This window comes from Coregonus clupeaformis, chromosome 15 (genome assembly GCF_020615455.1).
Source record: "Coregonus clupeaformis isolate EN_2021a chromosome 15, ASM2061545v1, whole genome shotgun sequence".
Taxonomy (NCBI): Eukaryota; Metazoa; Chordata; class Actinopteri; order Salmoniformes; family Salmonidae; genus Coregonus; species Coregonus clupeaformis.
Window position 1 is genome coordinate 44,517,008 of NC_059206.1, and position 24,308 is coordinate 44,541,315.

A 24,308-nucleotide genomic window follows, 5' to 3' on the forward strand; every position below is an offset into this window, starting at 1 on the left:
AAGTCAACAGGATGTTGTCCCTAAACTACGTTAAGCAGTATTGAGAGGTCTATGTTCCTGGCAAGTCCTCACACTTATACAAACAACTTGACAATAAATTTGGGTGAAACACCTTGTCACCCCAAAATGTTATTGTTTGGTGAAGTTAGGCAGAAATAATGCAGTGTGCCATGGCAGAAGTAACACAACACCCCTGGCATTCTTCCCTGGCAGTATTAGAGCAAGATATCCTGTGGGTAAGGCGCTTAAAGTGGTGATTAAACTGGTGATGATCACAACATTCACACAGGCAACAACTGTGAGTTAGAATTCCCTTTGTAAAGCGGGACAATAGTAATGGAAATCATAGATTCTCATTTACAGAATGTTAATTCTGCAGCTTCATGGTATCATGAATTGAAGGAAATTTTGTTCAAATCATCATCAGGATGAAATTCATTAGTGTCTACCCCACCGCAATATTATGATTATTACCCCATAGATATGCAAAACTACATTACGGTTACATTTTACGACCAGGAATTCAAATTGGAAGCATCCATTCAGATTATCTGCTCTCAGGTTCCTAATGGTTTATTCCAGACTGAGGGATAAATAAAGACCAAAGCAAATAAAATACCAAAATACAAAAAGTAACTTAATGGGGCAATCAGCAGTTACTACATCAATTTTGGTATGTACCCATTGATTCTTGAAGAATATAACTTATAAATGCCTCATAAGGTTAGTTTCAAACTAGTTAAATGTAACTAAATGTAATTGGAAATGTAATCTACGTAACCCCCAAAAGTGATTATTTATCATGAGAGGGCCATAAACAATAACTAGTAATGCTGCATAAAATCTCACCTTTCTGGTAAAAATAGTTATAAATTGCTGAGGTGTACACATATGATAAAAAATCTGAAATATTTTATATGATGTATTTCCTATTCAACAAACCTGTATGAATAAGGCTTGAAATGACTTATATGCTTTCTAAATATAGTATAATCAAATTATAAAATGACTAACTATAAGATTTCACCTTCCTTATAACTATAAAATACATATTTGTGTCTTTAGTGTTAGAGAAACTTTGCATATTTTCTAAAGGTCTCTCTTAATCAAACGTCTGCCCCCATCGCTGTGAACGTCTCACAAAGCTCTAGCTTGGCTTCCTGAACTCGTTAGGAACTCACCTTTCATCTCGTATTTAGAATCTATTAATTATTTTAGATGAATGGCTATAAATCGATCTCTGAAGGAGCTACAGTGATGAAACCCCTCACTCCTGCTGCGCTACGATGTAAGGATTGCTGGCATATGCTTTGTCAATGGCTGTGACATAGGGTTCAACCAGGAGTTGATGGACAGTCGGAAGAGCGAATTAAATGGTAGGAGGGACATCCCAGCTTCAAGTGGTTTCAGATTTCACATCCTATGACACATAGGCTCAGACAATATACTATTGTGTCCGTGGGAACCAGGGCTATCACTCAATGCAAGCCATTTCGATCTACGGTGTCCACAGATCGATTAAGAAGCAAAAAACAGAACCACGCAGGTCCCCAAAACAGGGGACTTTACATCTAAGAGGTTTTAACTGTTGTACCCCATCAGAACACCAAATATGTAAGCTTGTTTTACTCCAATGTTTGTAAACAATGTAAATGTAAACACTGTATAGCATCAAGAACACTTTGTTATTGTTTCAACTGCTGATTGGCCCATTACAACTTCTCAATTAAAACCACTTGGATATTAGGATTATGTTACAACATAAATGGGTAGTTTTGCCAGTTAACAAATTACTTCAAACACAGCTGTATTTGTTACTTCTATGACAGTGTTGTGAGGGTACTGGCAGACCAATTCAAGAAAAGGTTTTGTCACATGCCACAGATAAGCCTTGGAAGTTGAGAGTGTGTTACTTGGATAATGGGTAAGGTTCCATTCTGATCACATGCATGCTTTCAGAGAAGTGTATACTCTGGCATTGAGGGTCCTCCAGTCAATTACAGAAGCAATCAATATTGCCAATAGAATCGGCCATGGTAAGCTGTAGCAATGCAGGTACCATTGATGAGATTTTGGGGAACTTCTTTCTGCTCTGTTAGTTTTACAGATTGTATTTTTCATGGAGGGAAAATCTGTTATAGTTTGTTTGTTTTACAGATTATTATTATTTTATTATCTGGATTCAACAACATCTCATCAAATAGGTATTTACTGGAATTTCTTCAACCTCCACCGATTGGCTGTTTACCAGAACAACAGAAGCGGAAAGAAATGGAATGAAGTCCACATTTCTTTATTTCTCAAATAGATACAGACCATTGTTATTCACATCAGAGCATTTGTTGGTAACAACTGACATAAATCTGACTATATGTGTGTGGTGAATAGTAAAATGACAAACTAACAACCAACAGAATACAAGCATTCCGCTACTCCCGCAATGACATCTGCTAAATATGTGTATGTGACCCATAAAATTGTATTTTATTTGAATAGATTCTACCTATGAATTCTTATAAGTTTGTTGTGTGTTGTGTATCATCTTATGTAATAAATGAGGCATCTTAATGCATGTTCAAACTTTTTTAGCCGAGAACTAGGAATCTTTTCCCCTGTGTTATCTAACATTTCCAGGAGGAGCTACAGTGCATCTGTAACACGGAGTGCAGAAATTGGAGAGGTTGATAGCTGTAGGTAAAAGACTAACAAAAAACACTTCAAGCCATCAAATCCGATCCCTCATCTAGTGGTCGACTCAGAACATTTCTACTTATTTTGCCCTTCCAAGGCATAAAGATGAGTCTGAAATCCCTTAATGTAGGTTTGCCCCCAGTGGAGAATGTTTTATATCAAATATGTACTCTCTGAAACAGCCATAAAACAAACAAACAATAGAGGGTTGTTTTAATGGGGTTTTGTCTGTCTTTTTAACGTGACTCCAACATCATTTCACTGTGACCTCTATCACACTATTGAAGAAGTTCTGACACAAATGAAATTGATACTGAGAAGTTTTAGGGGATCTTACTTCATTGCTTTACTGTTACAAAGAGGGACAGAGCGTTATTTTCCACCTGTGTAGTACAAGCAAATAAATAAAGGAAAATAACGTGGTAATATCGACAGATTCTGTCACCCCTGGTTCTGTAACAGTGGTCTGAGACCATTAAAGATTTTACCAGAACAAAAGAGGAATGAAAGCAGTCTGGACGTCAAACGCTGTATAGATGTCTGACCTTCTAGTACCGCCTGTGGACTAAGAACGTGTACACTGTTGAGGAGCACCTTTTGCCCTGACCCTGCTCTCTCACACATTCACATTTACACGCACTGAGATAGAGAGACAAACAAACTCATGCAGTGCAGTGCCCACACAGTGAATAAACAACAGGTTTTCCACATATTTTATACTAGCAGGGCAGCTTTGACATTGAAAGTCAATACATATTTAAAGGTGTCGCACTCATTCATCATATATGCAAGGATGCCTTTGTAAACAAGACACATACTGTGCAGTTTGGGGGCAAACAGAGTCTCACTAACTGTGGAATGGTATTCTCAGCAAAGAAATGCTAGCTACCTGTTGTTCAGTTTATGTACTGCACACATTTTGATATTAAGGTAAACAGGTGGGTTCCTATAGACATTTCTAGTAGCCTACTGTTTTCAAATAAAGTTTTTTTCTAAATAGCTCTAGCTAGGGATCCTTTTGGATCCATTTCAGATGTGATTATCAAACCATGGTTTTCTCAGGACATTGTGTTACAAATTGTTAAAGCTGCACCAGTCTTTCTGGTTTTGAGAGGATGACTCAGGGTCTGAACCATCACATATCCATTGTACTGTGGAGGGGTTTGGAATGAGAGGGGCCTGTTATTCAGCTTTCATAAAGCCTGCTGCTGTCAGAGCCCATGCAGTGCCCAGACAGATGCTCAGGGAGGGGTGCAGGTGCAGTAGAGCGAGACAATCCCCCAGCATCCAGAGTGGAATAGACCTGTCAGCCAAACCAGCACTAAAACAGCCAGAGAAACCATAGAGAGCCCTCACCACAGGATTCTCATTCAACTATATGAAGAATCCTGACACATAGCCAACCTACAAGCAGCATGTAAAGATATATACATGCAGGCAGGCACGCACATACATACACACACACACACACACACACATGCACACACACAATACTGAATAATTGCTACACAGTTCAGAAATTGTGAATAATTCTAGTTTGAATCATCCACAGACTTGAGTGATGCATGCTTTATTGAGTGATGCTTCGTTGAAAACACATATTGAAGAACTCCAAAGGGAAATGGTAGGGGCCTTTGGTTTCTTCGATTTCAGACTGACATACGGAAGAGGAGGCAGTACGGCAAGTGTATGAACGTTAGGACGCGCTATCCTTGGTGCTGAAATGTAATTACGACGCGTGGCTTTGACCTTCCAGTCACAGCAGGTGTCCTCCAATAAAGTCAAACTAAAGTTCACCTGTTGCTCCTCGGGATTAGCCCTTGCACATTTGTATTACCATATACACATCGTTAGAGATAAAACTCTATTCTTCTATAAAACGACATCATGTCTCTATCTCTATAGGTAGGCTATTACACTGTCCATCTATTCATTCAACATTACGTGCCGTAATACCATGACCATCATGTTCAAGCATCACTAGTAAAATGAGTCAGCCATCAATGTCAACCTTGAGAGACACTTTTGTGTTCAATAACATCATTTAGTCTACTTAGAAAGGGGAGGTGGAGGAGGTGTCATCACTGGAGGGGAGTGAAAAGCTTGGGGAGCTTAGACTGAGAAAAACAAAATGAGACAACAGTGTGCAGAGCAGACGGCACAAGGAGGATCAACCTCAAGGATCAACAGAGTGTTTCTCCATCTGAAGAGACAGTGGTAGCCCAGGAAATCCCTTGACAATTGAATACTTTGACAACTCTGGTTTTTAGTTTTGCTGTTATTTATTTATTAGGCCATTCATTCTTTTGTCTATTTTTGCCGGCATTTTTTTTTATTGTTTTATTTTCAATGAGATCGTTACAGACGAAAATCTCTTCAATAGGCTACTGGTTGCAGCTTTTGGGGGCTATTGGTTAGACTACTTACAGTTTTATCGACTGGTCTCCAGAAGTGAAGATAAAGGGAACGGAAAAGGAAAGTGTGAGGAGACAGAAGGAAATACGTACCTTGTACAAAACAACGACCTGTGGGACTGTGCATGTTAATCCTATCAAACGCAAAATATAAGTCTTCAATCTAACAAATATGAAATGGCATGCATTTAAAAGCCAGCGCAGACTTAAACTGCTCTCGAATTGGATTTGTAGTTGACACGTTTTTTAAAAATATATATAGTTGTATTTTCTATTTTGGTATCATTGTTTTTTTTCCCATAAATGCGGAATAAAATATGTTGCAATGTGCGGTTTAAAATGGTTGGTTTTGATGTAACAAAGATATTTGCTATGTTTATCTGAGACAATAAAATAGATAGAATTACACCCAATAATAAAGTTTTAGCAATATATCTAATAGGCCTACTTATATCCTTCGGTAATTGTAATGCAACGTTGGTGTGACATATAGGCTACACAAGCACTCTTGATGTACAGGCATTCCATGCATTGAAGACAAAGGCAGAGACATCTGCCACTTTGTCCGGGACTTCGCGAGCTTCGATTCCGCCACTGTTTTCTCAACTGGCTACACCAAAAAACAATGACGGTCAAGTGACAGAACCTGAACAGAGATATTTTTTCTGATTACAAACTTGTGTTCTCCAAAGTGGACTATAGCAAAGTTTCGGTCAGAAAACTACAGTGAGCTATATGAAGATCGCGACACAGATTTTCCCTCGCAGAAATGCCAGTGCGAATGCCAGTGCGAACCACAAGGTTCATGTACAAGGGGAATTGCACTATTCCAGATATCCTATCATACCGGACCCCCATTAACCTGCCCGAGGATGAGGTGGAAGGTGAGTCATGATTATTATATCTATTATTTCATGTCTTGCCTAAATCCATTCTGCATGTGGAGGATCGATCCAGCCAGGTCAAGAGAATGACCCCTGCCCTGACCGTGAAATGAGTCACTCGAGCTCAGCTGTTCAGCACCTTGGAGAGCGCCCCACAGCTACGGGGCTAAATGTTAGCACATCACAATGGTCTCACACAAGCAGCAATTACAATTTAAAATGCACTAAGATTTTAGGGCATGTTCTATGCCCTTGTATGTTCTATCGTACTTGTCTTGACCAAATCACTTGTTCATAAGACAACTTACATGTGCCCAGCTGTAATTGCGGTAATAATATATGCCAGTTTAGCAGACGCTTTTATCCAAAGCGACTTATAGTCATGCGTGCATACATTTTACATATGGTTGGGAGACATCAGTTAGTACTAAAGTTTCATTATTGTTGTTAATAATGTTAGTTCCACCATCTGCAAAATAATTTAAACCAAAGAGAATGTATGCTACATTCTTAGAACAAAAGGTTCTACCTAGAACCTAAAACGGTTCTGGCTGTCCCCATAGGAGAAACCCTTTGAAGAACCCTTTTCAATTCCAGGTAGAACCATTTTGGTTCCAGGTAGAACTCTTTTGAGTTACATGTAGGGATCTACATGGAACCAAAAAGGGTTCTACCTGGAACCAAAAAGGGTTCTCCTATGGGGACAGCCGAAGAACCCTTTTGTAACCCTTTTTTTCCTGTAGGCATGCCAATCTGAATGAGTGCTTGCAGGTTTGGAAAAGTATGCCTTGAATATTGCTAGACAATATTTGTTTGAATGTTGCTTGAATGGTGCTAGACAATGTCCAGGTATTTGTACCTTCATTTTTTTTATATAGTTGTACTAGTTCTCTGATACTTTATTCTTGTTTTTGGGTCGTTTTTTAATTATGATGGCATTTGGGCATGGCATTTTGGGGGAAAAAAGTACTTAATTTTGCTATGTTATTTTATGAAGGTATTTGGGTACATCTTTCCATTGTAAACCAACTAATATGGCAGCTTAATGACTTAAATAATGCTTACCATTATGATAACATTGTGCCACCAGTAAGAATAGTAAAATGATGGTAACATCAATGACAAATTTTAGGTTATAGAGGATTTTCTTAATTGGGGGCCACATATGCTCAAATCTAAGGTCATTAAACATTTACTAAATGATGCCCACAATGTAATTTCCCTTCATTTAAATTGAGAAACACCAATTACACGTTGTATTTAGACTCACAAAATGATCTATGGACTTCTCACATTTATGACGTACTAAAAGAGTGTGATTAGCTAATTATTTTCTTCAATATAGACCTCACTCAATATTCAGTCTTTATCAATCTACTGTATCTTGCAAAACATTGGTGATTCAGACTGCCTGTGAGTAAGCATGTGTATGTTACAGATATATCTTTCAACAGCAATCACTCAATTAACTCCATTATACAGTAACAATACATTATTTATTGAAGCCCCTGCGTATTGCCCACTCCAAGCTACAGTATTTCCTATAGAGGCCACCCAGCATCCACAGAGTTTCTCTATCTGCCTACTCTAATAACCTTTCTGAGGTAATTCAATTAAAGTTATGACTTATAATTAATGCATTGGTGCTGCAAGGAAGGGACATATAGAGTAAAGATCAGGACATAGATATCACCAAGTGTAACTGTGTAGCAGGACAAAACAAATCATTCCACCAGCATTTCCTAGGAAATGCAATCAGATTTTCCTGAGAGAATGTAAAATAGCAAAGACGAGCCGACGCTACAGAATATAACCTGTGTATGTCTGTCTTTTCCAACTCTGAATCATAGAGAACAAAGTACTTACAATTCAAATGGAAGAAATAAATACACTTTTTCACACTTTAAGAAAAGAACAGTCATTAGAATACAATCCAGCCTGACGTAAGAGATGGTCCTCTCTAACCCTGAAGTATAGGAAATTGTGCCTTTCGATCCATATGTGTGCACTGTGTACATGGTATGGCATTGGAAATCACAATATGTGATGACTGTTGATGATGAGTATGACTCACAGCAGACAATAAAAAGTGAATATATTCATGACATTGGCTGTTTTTATGAAGGTCATTGATGATTGACAGCAGAAGATAACATGGGGCAGGGAGGAGTGAATGCTACCTGGAAGCTCCAGATGATAATGAAAAAAGCTGCACGGTGAATTCTGAAAACAAGTGGTTCATGGTGGAGATTTGTGAACTAAATACATAGAAATTAAAACAATCAACAGTATAATAAAAACCTTTAGTTAGGGATTGATTGGCATTGATGCATCATTGTTCTAGTTGACGTTAGTTTGTCGATAGAGGTTGCAAACCATAGAGAACCTATGGGTTTGGGTAATTTAGAACCTAGTCTTGCACAGTAGATTTGGTCCTGGGTTACGAGATTAACCAAATATCACAATTTGAGACTATGATTTATTTACTACTCCAGGAAGAATGGGCCGGGCAGTTAAATTCATAGGGGATGTTTTCATTTTGAAAAGCCAGATTCTGAAGTTCACATAGTGTGGCACAGTGGTCTAAGGCACTGCATCGCAGCGCTAACTGTGCCACTGGTTCTAATCCAGGCTCTGTCGTAGCCGGCCATGACTGGGAGACCCATGGGGCGGTGCACAATTGGCCCAACGTCGTCCAGGGTAGGGGAGGGAAGAGCATGGCGTTTGCAACACCAGGGTTGTGGGTTCAATTCCCACGGGGAGCCAGTATGAAAAAAATTAAAATAATGTATGCACTCACTAACTGTAAGTTGCTCTGGATAAGAGCGTCTGCTAAATGACTAAAATGTAACAAAATCTCCCTGGCTTTTGGTGTACAGCTGCATCTCAGCAGAGGGATCATTAAAGAGATCCTCTGTCTGGCATTGGGTAAAAAACAAAACCCTGCCAGAATATAGTAGCATTCTTCCTGTTTGAAAGGGCAGTTTGGTGGTTCCTGCAATGACGAGATACACATACAATACAATACAACTTTATTAATCCCCAAGGGGCAATTCCTTCCGGGCTGACAGGGTGCTTCAGACAGGACAAACACACACTGACAGTGTAAAAAATAAATATAAACACTTAAGGCATTATATAAGGGTGCATAATGCAATTGATGAAACTAAAGGTTCATGGTATTCACAGTTCTTAATTAATTGTAGGGCTAAACTATCTCAAGAATAGTCACTCGGACTTCGTTAATGTTCCTATTAACCAGGCGGATGGCTTCGGGCACAAACGAGGCCCTGCATGAATTTCGACTGTGTTTTCATACGTTTCCTGAAAGTTGAGAATGGAGATTTTGTTGAAACAAACCCTAATCAAAATCTGTTTAAATGCTAGTGTATTTGGAGCAAAGTCAGCAAGACGAAAAATAGAGATGAAAGTCAGAACAGATATGCCTCAGTATTTCATGCTGATAATGAAATTCCTATTTCTGCTATTGGTTGGTCGCCCTGGCCCCAGATCTGGCCAAGCTGTCTCGCCCTAAAATTCCATCCTTGCTTTGAGCAATTTATTTGGCATGGAGAAACCACTAGCTGTTGGGGGACTGAGACTATAATCAAAAGACCAACCATGACTGGGCCCAACTCATAGAATTAGATAAAAACAAAAATACCCAAGATGCCATGTGTTGCAGGTGGAGTGCCAGCCCAATGACAGTGCAGCAGCCAGAGCTCTGCAGCAAATCATTCACTTATTGAGGAAGCCATTTGACTGCTGTTTACTCATTGAGGATCATCCAATGTAACGGGCACAGTGAGCTGTCCAAATTCAGACAGGGGGGTGGAAAAAGGACAGGTTGATTATGAGGGTAAAGGCTTGATAAAATTGGCACAGGAGCCAATTGTCTTTTCTTTCTGCCATGATTGGCTTGTGTTTTTGTCTGGTTGCTGGCTGCTGTGACTGATTACACTGTAATAATGCACAGTCCAAGTTTCAATATTAAAACCTGCGTGCTCCTTGAAGATAACACTGCAATGCGTCAATATGATAATTGTTACATTTACATTTTCGCACCAAAATTACAATTATTATAGTTATTATATGACAAAAAACATTTACCAAAATAATGCATTTAAAAAATACATTGAAAATACGTTTTTAAATATGTAGTGGGGAGGTGCAACTATCTTCATCATCAGTAAAAACAAACAGAAATTAAAGAGAATGGCACTTCTTATTATTCTTCCCGATCCCTAGTCCCTACAAACAATAATCAACTCCTCAAAATAATCAGACTGCACAGTTCATTCAAGTGTACCTCAACAACTATTGCATAGTCAGGAAAGTGTTTTTAAATGCCAGTTGACGCACTTGAACATGTCTGCCGAACTAGATAAGACTGGTGGTTTGCCCACACAGCATTGACTTCCTTGGAGTGAGGTCCCAGGTCTCAGTCTGTCTCCACCCCTCTTCCTGTTTGTCAACGCACAACTGACGGAGCTTGCAAACATTATTTATAGATCAAAACATGTCAGAGAATCCCCCAGACACCAGACATTGTGGTAGGACTCAGATCACATTCCACTTTGTATGCAAAAGCTATCTTTATGCCTGGTTAAAAATGGGAAAAGGTTGCAGTAAGCACCTCATATAAAGGAGCTGGAGGCCTCTGACTCTACTATCTGTAAATCTGCAAATCAATTAATCTACTATTATATTTGATACAATGTTAACATTTGACAGAGACCCATAAATCTCTGCTCCCCCATCAGCTGATTCACACATAGTACCAAACTCACAGTTGAACACACACTGGATTCTAATCTGGATATAATAGAGTGCATACATACAGGTGTAGGATCTTAATTTGACCAGTATTGTCGCAGCAAAATAATCCTGGAGCAACAGGATTGGAACATTTAGTCCATAATGTTGCTTGATCGGTGGTTAGGCTATTAGCTGGTCAAAATGAGGCTACATGAAAAGTGGAATAATGTTAATCTACCCATGTGTTAGTGAATTTATGTAAATCACGAAGCTCATCTGCATGTCCATGCGGTGCAGGAAAACTCTCAGCAGCAAAAGAGTGATCAAATTAAGATCCTCCATCTGTAATAGAAAGAATCATCAGCATTATATTTTATTGAGCAAGCTTTACAAGCTTTTCTAAGTGCCATTGAACAAAGTGGCATGGCATTGTTTGAACAAATTATAACACTGTAGTCTATAGTGCTGTTCTCATCAAATACTGTTACCCTTATCACTTACTGTATGTAGGTGGGTAAATTCCCAGAATAGGGAATCCTATGCCAAACGTGGACATATGGTAAGCAGTGGAGTCCCAATGGACACACCAGCAGTTTAAATTAGTACCAGGGAGGCTTTTCCTCTCATTTGCAGGGTCCCAGAATACTGTGAACTATGAGGGGGTTTCCTCACCTTACCTCACCACCACTGTGTAGAGCCGAGCTCTGCTATATCTAAGCAGACAGCTTGTACTGCAATTCCCAGGGCACATCAGAAGAAGCTTAGTCTCTTGTAGTATTTGTAAACCTGAAGAGATAACCTGGGATTAGTCATAACAAAGATGGAATGGAGATTGTGATAATTTGTTGGAGAGCTCTAGGCTTACAGTAAGCTATTTGAAGAGGAGGGCTCTTCTCTTTCTCTCTATCTCTCTCTCTCTCTTAGATGTAGCCTCACTGAATGCAGAACCAATGTCACAGTGCGAGTTCAGCTGTATTATCATAAAAAGAAAAGCCTGTTGAAAGATAGAGAAATCTCATGAAATGGATGAGCAGCCCACTGGGCACACCATGTCAATTCAACGTGGATAATTGGGTAATATTTGGTTGAGACATTGATCAATGACATTACAACCTATATTCACCCACTCAAAAAGACAGCCAAAAGTTAGTTGAATTGCCAATGTGTTATCACTATGCTTTCAACCATCTAAAAGAACAACCAAAATCCAATGGAAAAACTGTCTGATTTTATATTTAGCAACCCAAATGTCTATCACCACACTTTCAACAAATTAAAAGTGCAGTAAAGTTCAAATGGGAATACAATGTCAGATATTTTGTTTATTTATAAAACAGATTGTATCACTGTGCTTAATCTAATAGCAGAACCAAATTACTTGGATTGCAGTTGAGATTAAATTAAAAGTTTACATGGTCCAAGTGATCAATGCCATTCGAGATTCTGTGCAGATTATTAAAGCAATTGTGAAAATCTCCACAGAGCTGTGATGACCTATGCATGCTATCTTAAACAAGCACACAACTGTATTAAGCCCCTTACGCTTTGTATGATTACATAAGAAGACATTTTAAGTTACAGTAACCTCAAAATGTGGCCATGGATGTGTTACTCATTTTAAGGTTGAATGTTACATTAGTTTACAAGATAGCCTTAACTTTAGGCTATTTACTGTATTACAAAAGTAATATTGAATTGTGTTTGGTTGACAACTCAACCAAATATCAACATTTTCTTGGAGATATATCTACTGCTTGGATAGTTCCATCTGAGCCACCAGCTTGATCCCATTCTTTAACTTTTATTTTTGGTTGAGTTGGAGATGTAAATCAACATATAATTTGTTAACCTGTCGACAGGTTAATACGCTGTTTATTGTATTTCAAAAGTGAAATTGAATTGTGTTTGGTGGTCAACACAACCAAACATCAACATTTGAAGAAGATGTATCTTCTGCTTGGATAATTCCATTCAATATCACTAAATATCATTTAATTTGAAATAAACCAGAGCTTGAAACCCTAGGCCTATTGTATTGTCTATTTTTAGTTAAATTCTGGGTTGAATTGAAACAATAGCTGTGGATGACTTTGCAATTGCTATATTGGCCTAAATAGCATCATTGATCATTATTATACTGTACAGTGCCTTCGGAAAAGTATTCAGACCCCTTGATTTTTTCCACATTTTGTTAGGTTACAGCCTTATTCTAAAATTGAATAAATTGTTTTATTCCCTCATCAATCTACACACAATACCCCATATAGGGCGGCAGGTAGCTTAGTGGTTAAGAGCGTTGTGCCAGTAACCGAAAGGTCGCTGGTTCTAATCCCCAAACCGACTAGGTGAAAAATCTGTCGATGTGCCCTTGAGCAAGGCACTTAACCCTAATTGCTCCTGTAAGTCGCTCTGGATAAGAACGTCTGCTAAATGACTAATTATTATTATATTATTATAACGATGAAGCAAAAACAATTTTTTATAAATATTTGGAAAAATGGAAATATCACATTTACATAAGTAATCAGACCCTTTACTCAGTACTTTGTTGAAGCACCTTTGGCAGCGATCACAGCCTCGAGTCTTCTTGGGTATGATGCTACAAGCGTGGCACACCTGTATTTGGGGAGTTTCTCCCATTCTTCTCTGTAGATCCTCTCAAGCTCTGTCGGGTTGGATGGGGAGCGTTGCTGCACAGCTATTTTCAGGTCTCTCCAGAGATGTTCGATCGGGTTCAAGTCCGGGCTCTGGCTGGGCCACTCAAGGACATTCAGAGACTTGTCCCGAAGCCACTCCTGCATTGTCTTGGCTGTGTGCTTAGGGTCGTTGACCTGTTGGAAGGTGAACCTTCGCACCAGTCTGAGGACCTGAGCGCTCTGGAGCAGGTTTTCATCAAGGATCTCTCTATACTTTGCTCCGTTCATCTTTGCCTCGATCCTGACTAGTCTCCCAGTCCCTGCTGCTGAAAAATATCCCCACAGCATGATGCTGCCACCACCATGCTTCACCATAGGGATGGTGTCAGGTTTCCTCCAGATGGAATGCTTGGCATTCAGGCCAAAGAGTTTAATCTTGGTTTCATCAGACCAGAGAATCATGTTAATCATGGTCTGAGAGTCTTTAGGTGCCTTTTGGCAAACTCCAAGCGGGCTGTCATGTGCCTTTTACCAAGGAGTGGCTTCCATCTGGCCACTCTACCATAAAGGCCTGATTGGTGGAGTGCTGCAGAGATGGTTGTCCTTCTGGAAGGTTCTCCCATTTCCACAGAGGAACTCTGGAGCTCTGTCAGCGTGACCATCAGGTTCTTGGTCACCTCCCTGACCAAGGCCCTTCTCCCCTTATTGCTCAGTTTGGCCGGGCGGCCAGCTCTAGGAAGAGTCTTGGTGATTCCAAACTTCTTCCATTTAAGAATGATGGAGGCCACTGTGTTCTCGCAGACCTTCAATGCTGCAGAAATGTTTTGGTACCCTTCCCCAGATTGGTGCCTCGACACAATCCTGTCTTGAAGCTCTACGGACAATTCCTTCGACCTCATGGCTTTTGCTCTGACATGCACTGTCAACTGTGGAACCTTATATAAACAGGTGCCTTTCCAAATCATGTCCAATCAATTGAATTTACCACAGGTGGACTACAATCAAGTTGTAGAAACATCTCAAGGATGATCAATGGAAAAAGGATGCACCTGAGCTCAATTTCGAGTCTCATAGCAAAGGGTCTGAATACTTATGCAAATAAGGTATTTCCTATTTTTATTTTATAAAAACATGTTTTACCTTTGTCATTATGGGGCATTGCGTGTAGATTGCTGAAGATTTTGTATTTATTCAAACCATTTTAGAATAAGGCTGTAACGTAACAAAATGGGGAAAAAGTCAAGAGGTCTGAATACTTTCCGAAGGCACTTTATGAGTGATAAAGTATGGTCAGTCACATTTCATTTGTTATGTTAAACCTACCCTTTGGAATGACTTTGATAGCAACAGTGAGTCTATGTAGTTGGAGTGGAGATCTCTTAACAATCACTCTCATGATAGCACATTGGTAATAGTCAGTGACAAATATCATAGCTAAGCAGGACTAGGCTTCGATAAAACCCTGGATGGGAGACCAAAGGGTAGCTGTAGATAGATCAATTATCCAGCAGAAGGTGCTGCCCAGACTATTTTTTTTATAGTGGATATAAATTGATTTGCATTTTAATTAGGGAAATAAGTATTTGACCCCCTCTCAATCAGAAAGATTTCTGGCTCCCAGGTATCTTTTATACAGGTAACGAGCTGAGATTAGGAGCCCACTCTTAAAGGGAGTGCTCCTAATCTCAGCTTGTTACCTGTATAAAAGACACCTGTCCACAGAAGCAATCAATCAATCAGATTCCAAACTCTCCACCATGGCCAAGACCAAAGAGCTCTCCAAGGATGTCAGGGACAAGATTGTAGACCTACACAAGGCTGGAATGGGCTACAAGACCATCACCAAGCTTCTTGTTGAGAAGGTGACAACAGTTGGTGTGATTATTCGCAAATGGAAGAAACACAAAATAACTGTCAATCTCCCTCTGCCTGGGGCTCCATGCAAGATCTCACCTCGCGGAGTTGCAATGATCATGAGAACGGTGAGGAATCAGCCCAGAAATACATGGGAGGATCTTGTCAATGATCTCAAGGAGGCAGGGACCATAGTCACCAAGAAAACAATTGGTAACACACTACGCCGTGAAGGACTGAAATCCTGCAGCGCCCGCAAGGTCCCCCTGCTCAAGAAAGCACATATACAGGCCCGTCTGAAGTTTGCCAATGAACATCTGAATGATTCAGAGGAGAACTGGGTGAAAGTGTTGTGGTCAGATGAGACCAAAATAGAGCTCTTTGGCATCAACTCAACTCGCTGTGTTTGGAGGAGGAGGAATGCTGTCTATGACCCCAAGAACACCATCCCCACCGTCTAACATGGAGGTGGAAACATTATGCTTTGGGGGTGTTTTTCTGCTAAGGGGACAGGACAACTTCACCGCATTAAAAGGACGATGGACGGCGCCATGTACCGTCATATCTTGGGTGAGAACCTCCTTCCCTCAGCCAGGGCTTTGAAAATGGGTCGTGGATGGGTATTCCAGCATGACAATGACCCAAAACACACGGCCAAGGCAACAAAGGAGTGGCTCAAGAAGAAGCACTTTAAGGTCCTGGAGAGGCCTAGCCAGTCTCCAGACCTTAATCCCATAGAAAATCTGTGGAGGGAGCTGAAGGTTCGAGTTGCCAAACGTCAGCCTCAAACCTTAATGACTTGGAGAAGATCTGCAAAGAGGAGTGGGACAAAATCCCTCCTGAGATGTGTGCAAACCTGGTGGCCAACTACAAGAAACGTCTGACCTCTGTGATTGCCAACAAGGGTTTTGCCACCAAGTACTAAGTCATGTTTTGCAGAGGGGTCAAATACTTATTTCCCTCATTAAAATGCAAATCAATTTATAAAATTTTTCACATACATTTTTCTGGATTTTTTTGTTGTTATTCTGTCTCTCACTGTTCAAGTAAACCTACCATTAAAATTATAGACTGATCATTTCTTTGTCAGTGGGCAAATGTACAAAATCAGCAGGGGATCAAATACTTTTTTCCCTCACTGTATGTCTATGTTGAAATTTGGTTGCCATGATTACATTTCACCCTCAAAACAACAGTTGATAAATTTTTACAAATCCATTGTATATTCCATGTAGATTCCACGTCACAATACATTGACAAATGATGTTGAAAAATGTTGATTCAACCAGTTTGTGCCCAGTGGGAGGTCTCAAAAAAATATACATCTGACACCAGCTTCAGCAAATACAGTGAGACGGCAGTGAATAAAGTAATTTAATATTTGATAGATGTATGCACAACCAAAAAGGCTTTAAAATATTTGACAACAATATAAACCCCATTATCAGTCAGTTGGAACCGCACAGTCTTGCGTGTTTTTTTCCATTTTGGTTTCATTGTCGTTAGTCATCGTTTGGGAAAGCATTAGCGACAGTGCAGAATATAGCTATGTCGCCCATACAATACCTACAAGCCGAGTGAGACAGATGAGCAGAAAAAACTGTCCTCTTCAGAGAGAGAATCAATGGTCCTGAGGCACTGGGGAAGAATAGGGCTCAGGCTCAGAGGTGACCTTTTGTTCAAGGGGAATGGTGCAGACAGACCCCTGTAGAGATCCCCTTTCAGGGCTTGCTCTATTCAATAAAGAGCAGATTGATTGAGGAGATTTTAATACACATGTAGATTGATTCTTTTTTAAGTGACTTCCAGGTGGAAATGGAGGAATTGACTTAGAATGCAAATTCATTCTACAATAATGGAATGTGGTTTGGTGCGTATTCCTAGTGCTGTCACTGCTCAGGAATGTCAGCAATTCTATAGATCAGACTTGTAATGTGAGCATTAATAATGATAGTCGACGTGAGACTTCAACTCCAGTCAAAGATCTGCAGTTGTGCAATTACTTTGAAGAAAATTGACAGGTGCAGGCAGCAAGCTAGACTTAGTAGTTTTCAATTCTTGAAGCAACAGACCATGACTTTAACTCAATATCTCTACAGCTGAAATTACACCATGTATTTTTAAGCTAACTGCGGAAAAAGTTACATATTGACTGACTTTTAAAGTTCAGAAAAAACATGAAATCAGGACATGCCAAGGAACCTAAGGCGTTCAAGTGTAACTATTCTTGGAACAGGACCAATGTGGTGGCCATACCCTTGACATTTAATGAAGGACTAAGACAAATCAAAATTACAAACTCATTTTCCAAGAAGGTGGTCCTAGTCAAGAATCTATGACCCTCAACCTCTCTCACTCATTAATAATGCATTCATAATCATATCTGACAAAGAGCCAAGGTCACTTGCTAGCAAAATCATACCAATATATTCAGTATCTGTCAATGAACATATCAAGATCTACGGTGCCTTTGGAAAGTATTCAGACCCCTTGACTTTTTCCACATTTTGTTACGTTACAGCCTTATTCTAAAATTGATTAAATTGTTTTTCCCCCTCATCAATCTACACACAATACCCCATAATGACAAAGCAAAAACAGGTTTTTAGAAATGTTTGCTAATTTATAGAAAAATAAATAACTGAAATATTACATTAACATAAGTATTCAGACCCTTTACTCAGTACTTTGTTGAAGCACCTTTGGCAGCGATTACAGTATTGAGTCTTCTTGGGTATGACGCTACAAGCTTGGCACACCTGTATTTGGGGAGTTTCTCCTATTCCTCTCTGCAGATCCTCTCAAGCTCTGTCATGTTGGATGGGGAGTGTTGCTGCACAGCTATTTTCAGGTCTCTCCAGAGATGTTCGATCGGGTTCAAGTCCGGGCTCTGGCTGGGCCACTCAAGGACATCCAGAGACTTGTCCTGAAGCCACTCTTGCGTTGTCTTGGCTGTGTGCTTAGGGTCGTTGGCCTGTTGGAAGGTGAATCTTCGTCCCAGTCTGAGGTCCTGAGCGCTCTGGAGCAGGTTTTCATCAAGGATCTCTCTGTACTTTGCTCCGTTCATCTTTGCCTCGATCCTGACTAGTCTCCCAGTCCCTGCCGCTGAAAAACATCCCCACAGTATGATGATGCCACCTCCATGCTTCACCCTAGGGATGGTGCCAGGTTTCCTCCAGTCATGACGCTTGGCATTCAGGCCAAAGAGTTCAATCTTGGTTTCATCAGAACAGAGAATCTTGTTTCTCATGGTCTGAGAGTCTTCAGGTGCCTTTTGGCAAACTCCAAGCGGGCTGTCATGTGCCTTTTACTGAGGAGTGGCTTCCGTCTGGCCACTCTACCATAAAGGCCTGATTGGAATGCTGCAGAGAAGGTTGTCCTTCTGGAAGGTTCTCCCATCTCCACAGAGGAACTCTAGAGCTCTGTCAGAGTGACCATCAGGTTCTTGGTCACCTCCCTGACCAAGGCCCTTCTCCCCCGAATGCTCAGTTTGGCCGGGCGGCCAGCTCTAAGAAGAGTCTTGGTGGTTCCAAACATCTTCCATTTAAGAATGATGGAGGCCACTGTGTTCTTGGGGATCTTCATTGCTGCAGACATTTTTTGGTACCCTTCCCCAGATCTGTGCCTCGACACAATCTGTGCCTCGACACAATCTCGGAGCTCTACGGACAATTCCTTCGACCTCATGGCTTGGTTTTTGCTCTGACATGCACTGTCACCTGTGGGACCTTATATAGACAGGTGTATGTATTTCCAAATCATGTCCAATCAATTTAATTTACCACAGGTGTATTCCAATCAAGTTGTAGAAACATCTCAAGGATGATCAATGGAAACAGGATGCACCTGAGCTCCATTTCAAGTCTCATAGCAAAGGGTCTGAATACTAAGTTATTTCTCTTTTTTATTTTTAATACATTTGCAAAAATTCTGAAAACCTGTTTTCACTTTGTCATTATTGGGTATTGTGTATAGATTGCTGAGGAATTTTGTTTATTTAATACATTTTAGAATAAGGCTGTAACGTAACAAAATGTGGAAAAAGTCATGGGGTCTAAATACTTTCTGAAGGCACTGTATCTATATTAGTGAGGCTGTGCTGAAATAGTACAACAACAGTCTGTAGGTGAAAAGGTGATTAATCGCTGTCCAAATAATGCTCAGTCACTGGTGACTGTCTCTACAGCCACAACACTCCAAGGGGTGTTGCATTTGTCAGCGTGATGGCATCATATATCAATAGTAAAAGAAAACAAAAGTTGCCACTATATGAGCTATGAGACAATTGTTCAATAACACCCATTGGTCAGGTGGAAGTAGGACATTGGTTGCTATTATTGTTGTTATGAGGCATTGAGCAGGGCTGAATGATGTCTGATGGCCAGGTCAATGTGACCCCATCTCTCTGTTAGAGCTGATGGGATGTAAGTCTGACTGATGCAAAGACTTGAAATCAAAAATTGGGTTATGTGAGACTTGCGAAGGAGGAGGAGGAGATAGCAGGAAGATCTCTCTTTCACTGAGATGATGAAGGAAAGACAAAGATGATAACCTGACAGCAGATCAAACAGAAACAACAAACAGAGCCACACTGGAGGGAGATGAAGAATAAACCAACAGCCTAGCTGTCTGCTTCCCAGAGAACACACTAAACAATGATTTTATTGGCAAAGGACTATCAACACAAACTATTGAGCCACTCCTCTTATTGTTTTAACCGCCTATCCCTATCATTGTAGGTGGTGAAAACCTAACTATTATCACAAACTGTTTATTACATTGAGGCCCTGGTATTTGTATCATCCTTCCTTATACAGCCAAAAGTACAGAAATCCATAAAACTACTTGGTACACTCTTAGAAAAAAAGGGTTCCAAAGGGGTTCTTCGGCTGTCCCCATAGAATAACCCTTTTTGGTTCCAGGTAGAACCCTTTTTGGTTCTAGGTAGAACTGTTTTTGGTTCCAGGTAGAACTCTTTTCTCTGAGTGAGTTCTAAGAGTGCACGGAAAAGATAACCTTGGCAATGGCATATTCATCTCCATCATACATAGGATGTGAAGACTGAACAATAACTATCAAAACAACTTACTCAATAATTTGACTGTTATAGAAATCGTAAATCATAGTTTTCCTTTGATGTGCTTTCTGGGAAACATAACAGTTTGCTGCTATAAAAGCACTCACTGTAATTGGAACGTGTGATTTGTCTTGATCCTGCTGTTGTGTCCCAGAGCAGTAGGGTCAGTCTGACCCTGGCCGCAGAATAGTTGGCGCTCTTTTCAGTCCTCAGTACACAAAAGAGGTTACAATATGCCTTTTATCAATTGCAAACATTTAACAGAAGGTTAACAAATCAATGCAAATGCTCAAAGTATTAATCTCAACTAAAGTAATGGGAGTCTCGACTAATTTGTTTGCATGCTATTACTATTACCATTCTCCTGTCAAATGGAACTGTCTAATTACTTAACTATATTGTAATTCAGACCCCATATATGTTTTATAGTGGATGCTGTGGAGGTATGTGGTGCTAGATTCCATAAGCCAAGTCCTCTGGACTTTGTCTCAGCTCACTAAATATAAATGGCCTATAGCCACTCAGTTGCTCATTGATTCAGAGGATACATTCAATTGTGTTACTGTGTAAATAACCTGGATTATGCATTCAGCAGGGGAATATAAGAACCAGTTCCTCGAATCACATGCGGCACTTTGCAGTTTGTCGTTTTCAAACCCGTTGAGTCTTGTTGAAATTAGGTAACTGCAATATTTAAAACCCCTTTTGCACTAGAAGGCTTATTTCCAACCAAATGTGGATTTACATTGGCACCAGTTGAGGGAAAACAGCCTATGCACATGTGCATGGATTGTGTACAGATTTATTATAGGGTTTTGATTTAATTTATATACCTCATTTGAGCACAGTATTGTTGAAGTTTGATGTGCTGAAATGTGATATGACTGTATGCATAATTTGCTCACTTTGTACTAGCTGATTCTGGAAGGCCCTCCCTTCTTATCTGTTGTGTTTCCCTGTCCTGCCCAGGCTCAGCCTTTTATTGTGGGTCTTCTTATGCACAAATGTCTCAGTAGTGGTGTACTGTCTCTCGGTAAACTCCAGGTCAAGGATATTTCACGCCTGATCTAAACAAACGTATGAAGTCTTTTACCATTTTGATGAGTATTTTGTTTATTTGCAACCCTCCAAGATCTTGTATGGAAACTATTCCAAACCCCCTAGCTACTGATAATAGGCTTGTAGCCTCTCCTCATGTGCTAAAGTATTCTGTTTGAAGTGAAAAAGGTACAGTTGGCATCAAATATGCAAAACTTCAGTCTCTTTGCAGTTTGATGCAAATACACACTCAGAGATTTAAAGCTCTACAAATTCAGCTGAGCAATAAAAATATCAGCCAACTAGCTGCAATAAGATATTAACCTAAAGCCACCTAACTCTGAGTCTGAGCATTATTATCTGTGGGTAGTTTGAAAGGTCAGGACAGCTCTGTTGTGTGGTGGGGAAATGTGAACTTCTTGTTATCAATGCATTAGAATATCAGACTAGTCTCAATCATCCTATCTGAGTTTTGTTCCTTCATTTCTCCACAGAGATCCGTGAGGCCTTCAAGGTGTTTGACCGAGATGGAAACGGGTACATCTCAAAGCAGGAGTTGGGGGTGGCTATGCGGTCGCTGGGATACATGCCCAATGAGGTGGAGCTGGAGATTATTATCCAAAGGCTGGACATGGATGGTGAATCACAAACACACACAATTTTAAATGCTGTTCACTGAGATCATTCAAGATAAGGCCTTTGCTCCATTACATGTGTAAAAGTGTCTGGCTGACCAAAATATTGACTAAATATCCACACTCCTATCCCTGCAGGTGATGGCCAGGTTGACTTTGAGGAATTTGTTGCACTGCTTGGACCAAAACTTATTGCTGCTGGGATGCCTGATAAGTTCCATGGGGCGGACTTTGACTCTGTATTTTGGAAGGTAAGGTATCTGCTATCAGCCCCCTCATCTACCTCCTTCTCCTCTTTCTTCATCAGAGTTAATTATGGCTTAATATTTCCTCATTGGAGTGAGATGATTTTCCTGAGGGATTTTAAAGCTTTTGTGATTATAAATCACAGTCAGTCTAATTAAAATTACCATAAAAACATGATAGGAGTTAAATAATCATTAAAGAGAGGGCAATTCCACTGTGGTTATGACATCACGTATTATATTCCTAATTGCCGTTGCAAGCGTTCCCCAGGGATTACAATTTCTATTCAATTTATTCATGAGAGAGAGTCGATTCCAGAGCCATGTTCAGACAATTAAAACAAACACTTTATTAGTCGCTTTATCGTTTAAATTCTTCATCACTGTGATGAATGGATAATTACAATGGATGTCATAATAGTCAGGAGGCTGTTCATGATTTTAAACTTTATAGCAGTACAAAGAATTTACATTTTAAAAAAAAGCTCCAGGCTATACACAATTGATGTTTTTCTAAATCAAACATGTGAAATTTGATTTAACATAATCCATTATTTTAAATATATTCACCACACCTGTCTGTGATGTGATGGGATGGGAGAGAAACCCTTGCACCACTTCTAATTGTCTTACATAGAAATGCTTCTCAGTGTAACCTTGCTCAAACATTGATATGCAGACAGACACCTGTGCTCATGTTAAGTGTTTGTGTCTGGTACTGTCTTCCAGTGTGACATGTCAAAGCTGACCGTGGATGAGCTGAAGAGGCTACTGTATGACACCTTCTGTGACCACCTCACCATGAAAGACATTGAGAACATCATCATGACTGAAGAGAGCCACCTGGACATTCAAGAGTGCCAAGTAGACATTGACAGTAAGAGCTTTCAACCAGTACAATCTTGCTATGCAATAAGTGTGACCGGTGTAGTTTGCCCCTGCGTTGTGTTTTGATCGGCTTACATTTGACCAAACGATCAGGGTTGGTGTTGATCTTTTATTCTCTGATAATGACAGGAGAAACTTCCATAAACAAATGCTGTGCTGCCCTAATATGCCAAACTCCTCTGCAAAGTAACAACAAAAGGGGACAGGAGTAGCCACGCTAGCCCTATGACGACATGTAGCCTACAGTAGAAAGTACAGGGGTTAGCTAGCATGTACAGCCCTCACAACTCAACAGATAAAAAGTTAATAAATGACTGAAATACATGAATATCCCAATATGTTGGTGGGATACCATTATAATACACTGTCAGTGACCATTCAAACTCCTTATAAGTGTTTTAACATATAGGATTGATTATGATTTTCATGGGACAATTTTTCAGTAACCTACCTCTTCCACATGGGTACAGTAGACAGGGAAGAGCTAAGGGGGGCAGGGGATGTTTGAGGGGGAACAGAAGGAGAAGCAAGTGTGCAACATTAAAAAGAGCACTTACAACAACAAAAGGAATGTACAGCAATATCAGCCATGGAACTATTCAGATTTTTTGTAATTATACAACAGGAAATTCAACACTTGTTACACTCACTCCCGCCAGAATTACACAAACATCTGGAGAGTATGACAAGAAAAATAAAATATTGTAATGACTTCGTAGATACCGGCCCTAAGTGTTACCAAACCACACACTGGAATATATCAGCTAAATAGCTACCTAATAAAAGCTTAAGAGAGGACAGAGCTCTCTACAGAAAAATGAGGTGCATTTTACACCACAAGGACTTAGGCAATATCTTCTACTACAGTCATGGTAAAAAGTTTTGAGAATGACACAAGTATAGGTCTTCACAAAGTTCACTGCTTCAGTGTTATGAGATATTTTTATCAGATGTTACTATGGTATACTGAAGTATAATTGCAAGCATTCCATAAGCGTCAAAGGCTTTTATTGACAATTACATTAAGTTTATGCAAAGAGTCAATATTTGCAGTGTTGACCCTTCTTTTTCAAGACCTCTGCAATCCGCCCTGGAATGCTGTCAATTAACTTCTGGGCCACATCCTGACTGATGGCAGCCCATTTTTGCATAATCAATGCTTGGAGTTTGTCAGAATTTGTGGGTTTT

General features: G+C 40.0%; 1 protein-coding gene across 1 annotated transcript in view; it reads left to right on the forward strand.

Annotated features, from left to right (window-relative positions):
- Positions 1 to 4,834: 4,834 nt before the first annotated feature.
- LOC121582348 (calcium-binding protein 7) overlaps positions 4,835 to 24,308 on the forward strand; it is a 43,095-nt gene continuing 23,621 nt past the window's right edge. Inside the window, exons 1-4 of the mRNA XM_041898076.1 lie at positions 4,835 to 5,989; positions 21,847 to 21,990; positions 22,126 to 22,238; positions 22,962 to 23,109. Coding sequence (XP_041754010.1) covers positions 5,875 to 5,989; positions 21,847 to 21,990; positions 22,126 to 22,238; positions 22,962 to 23,109 — 520 coding nt within the window. The 5' untranslated portion in view covers positions 4,835 to 5,874. The remainder of the gene's footprint in view (positions 5,990 to 21,846; positions 21,991 to 22,125; positions 22,239 to 22,961; positions 23,110 to 24,308) is intronic.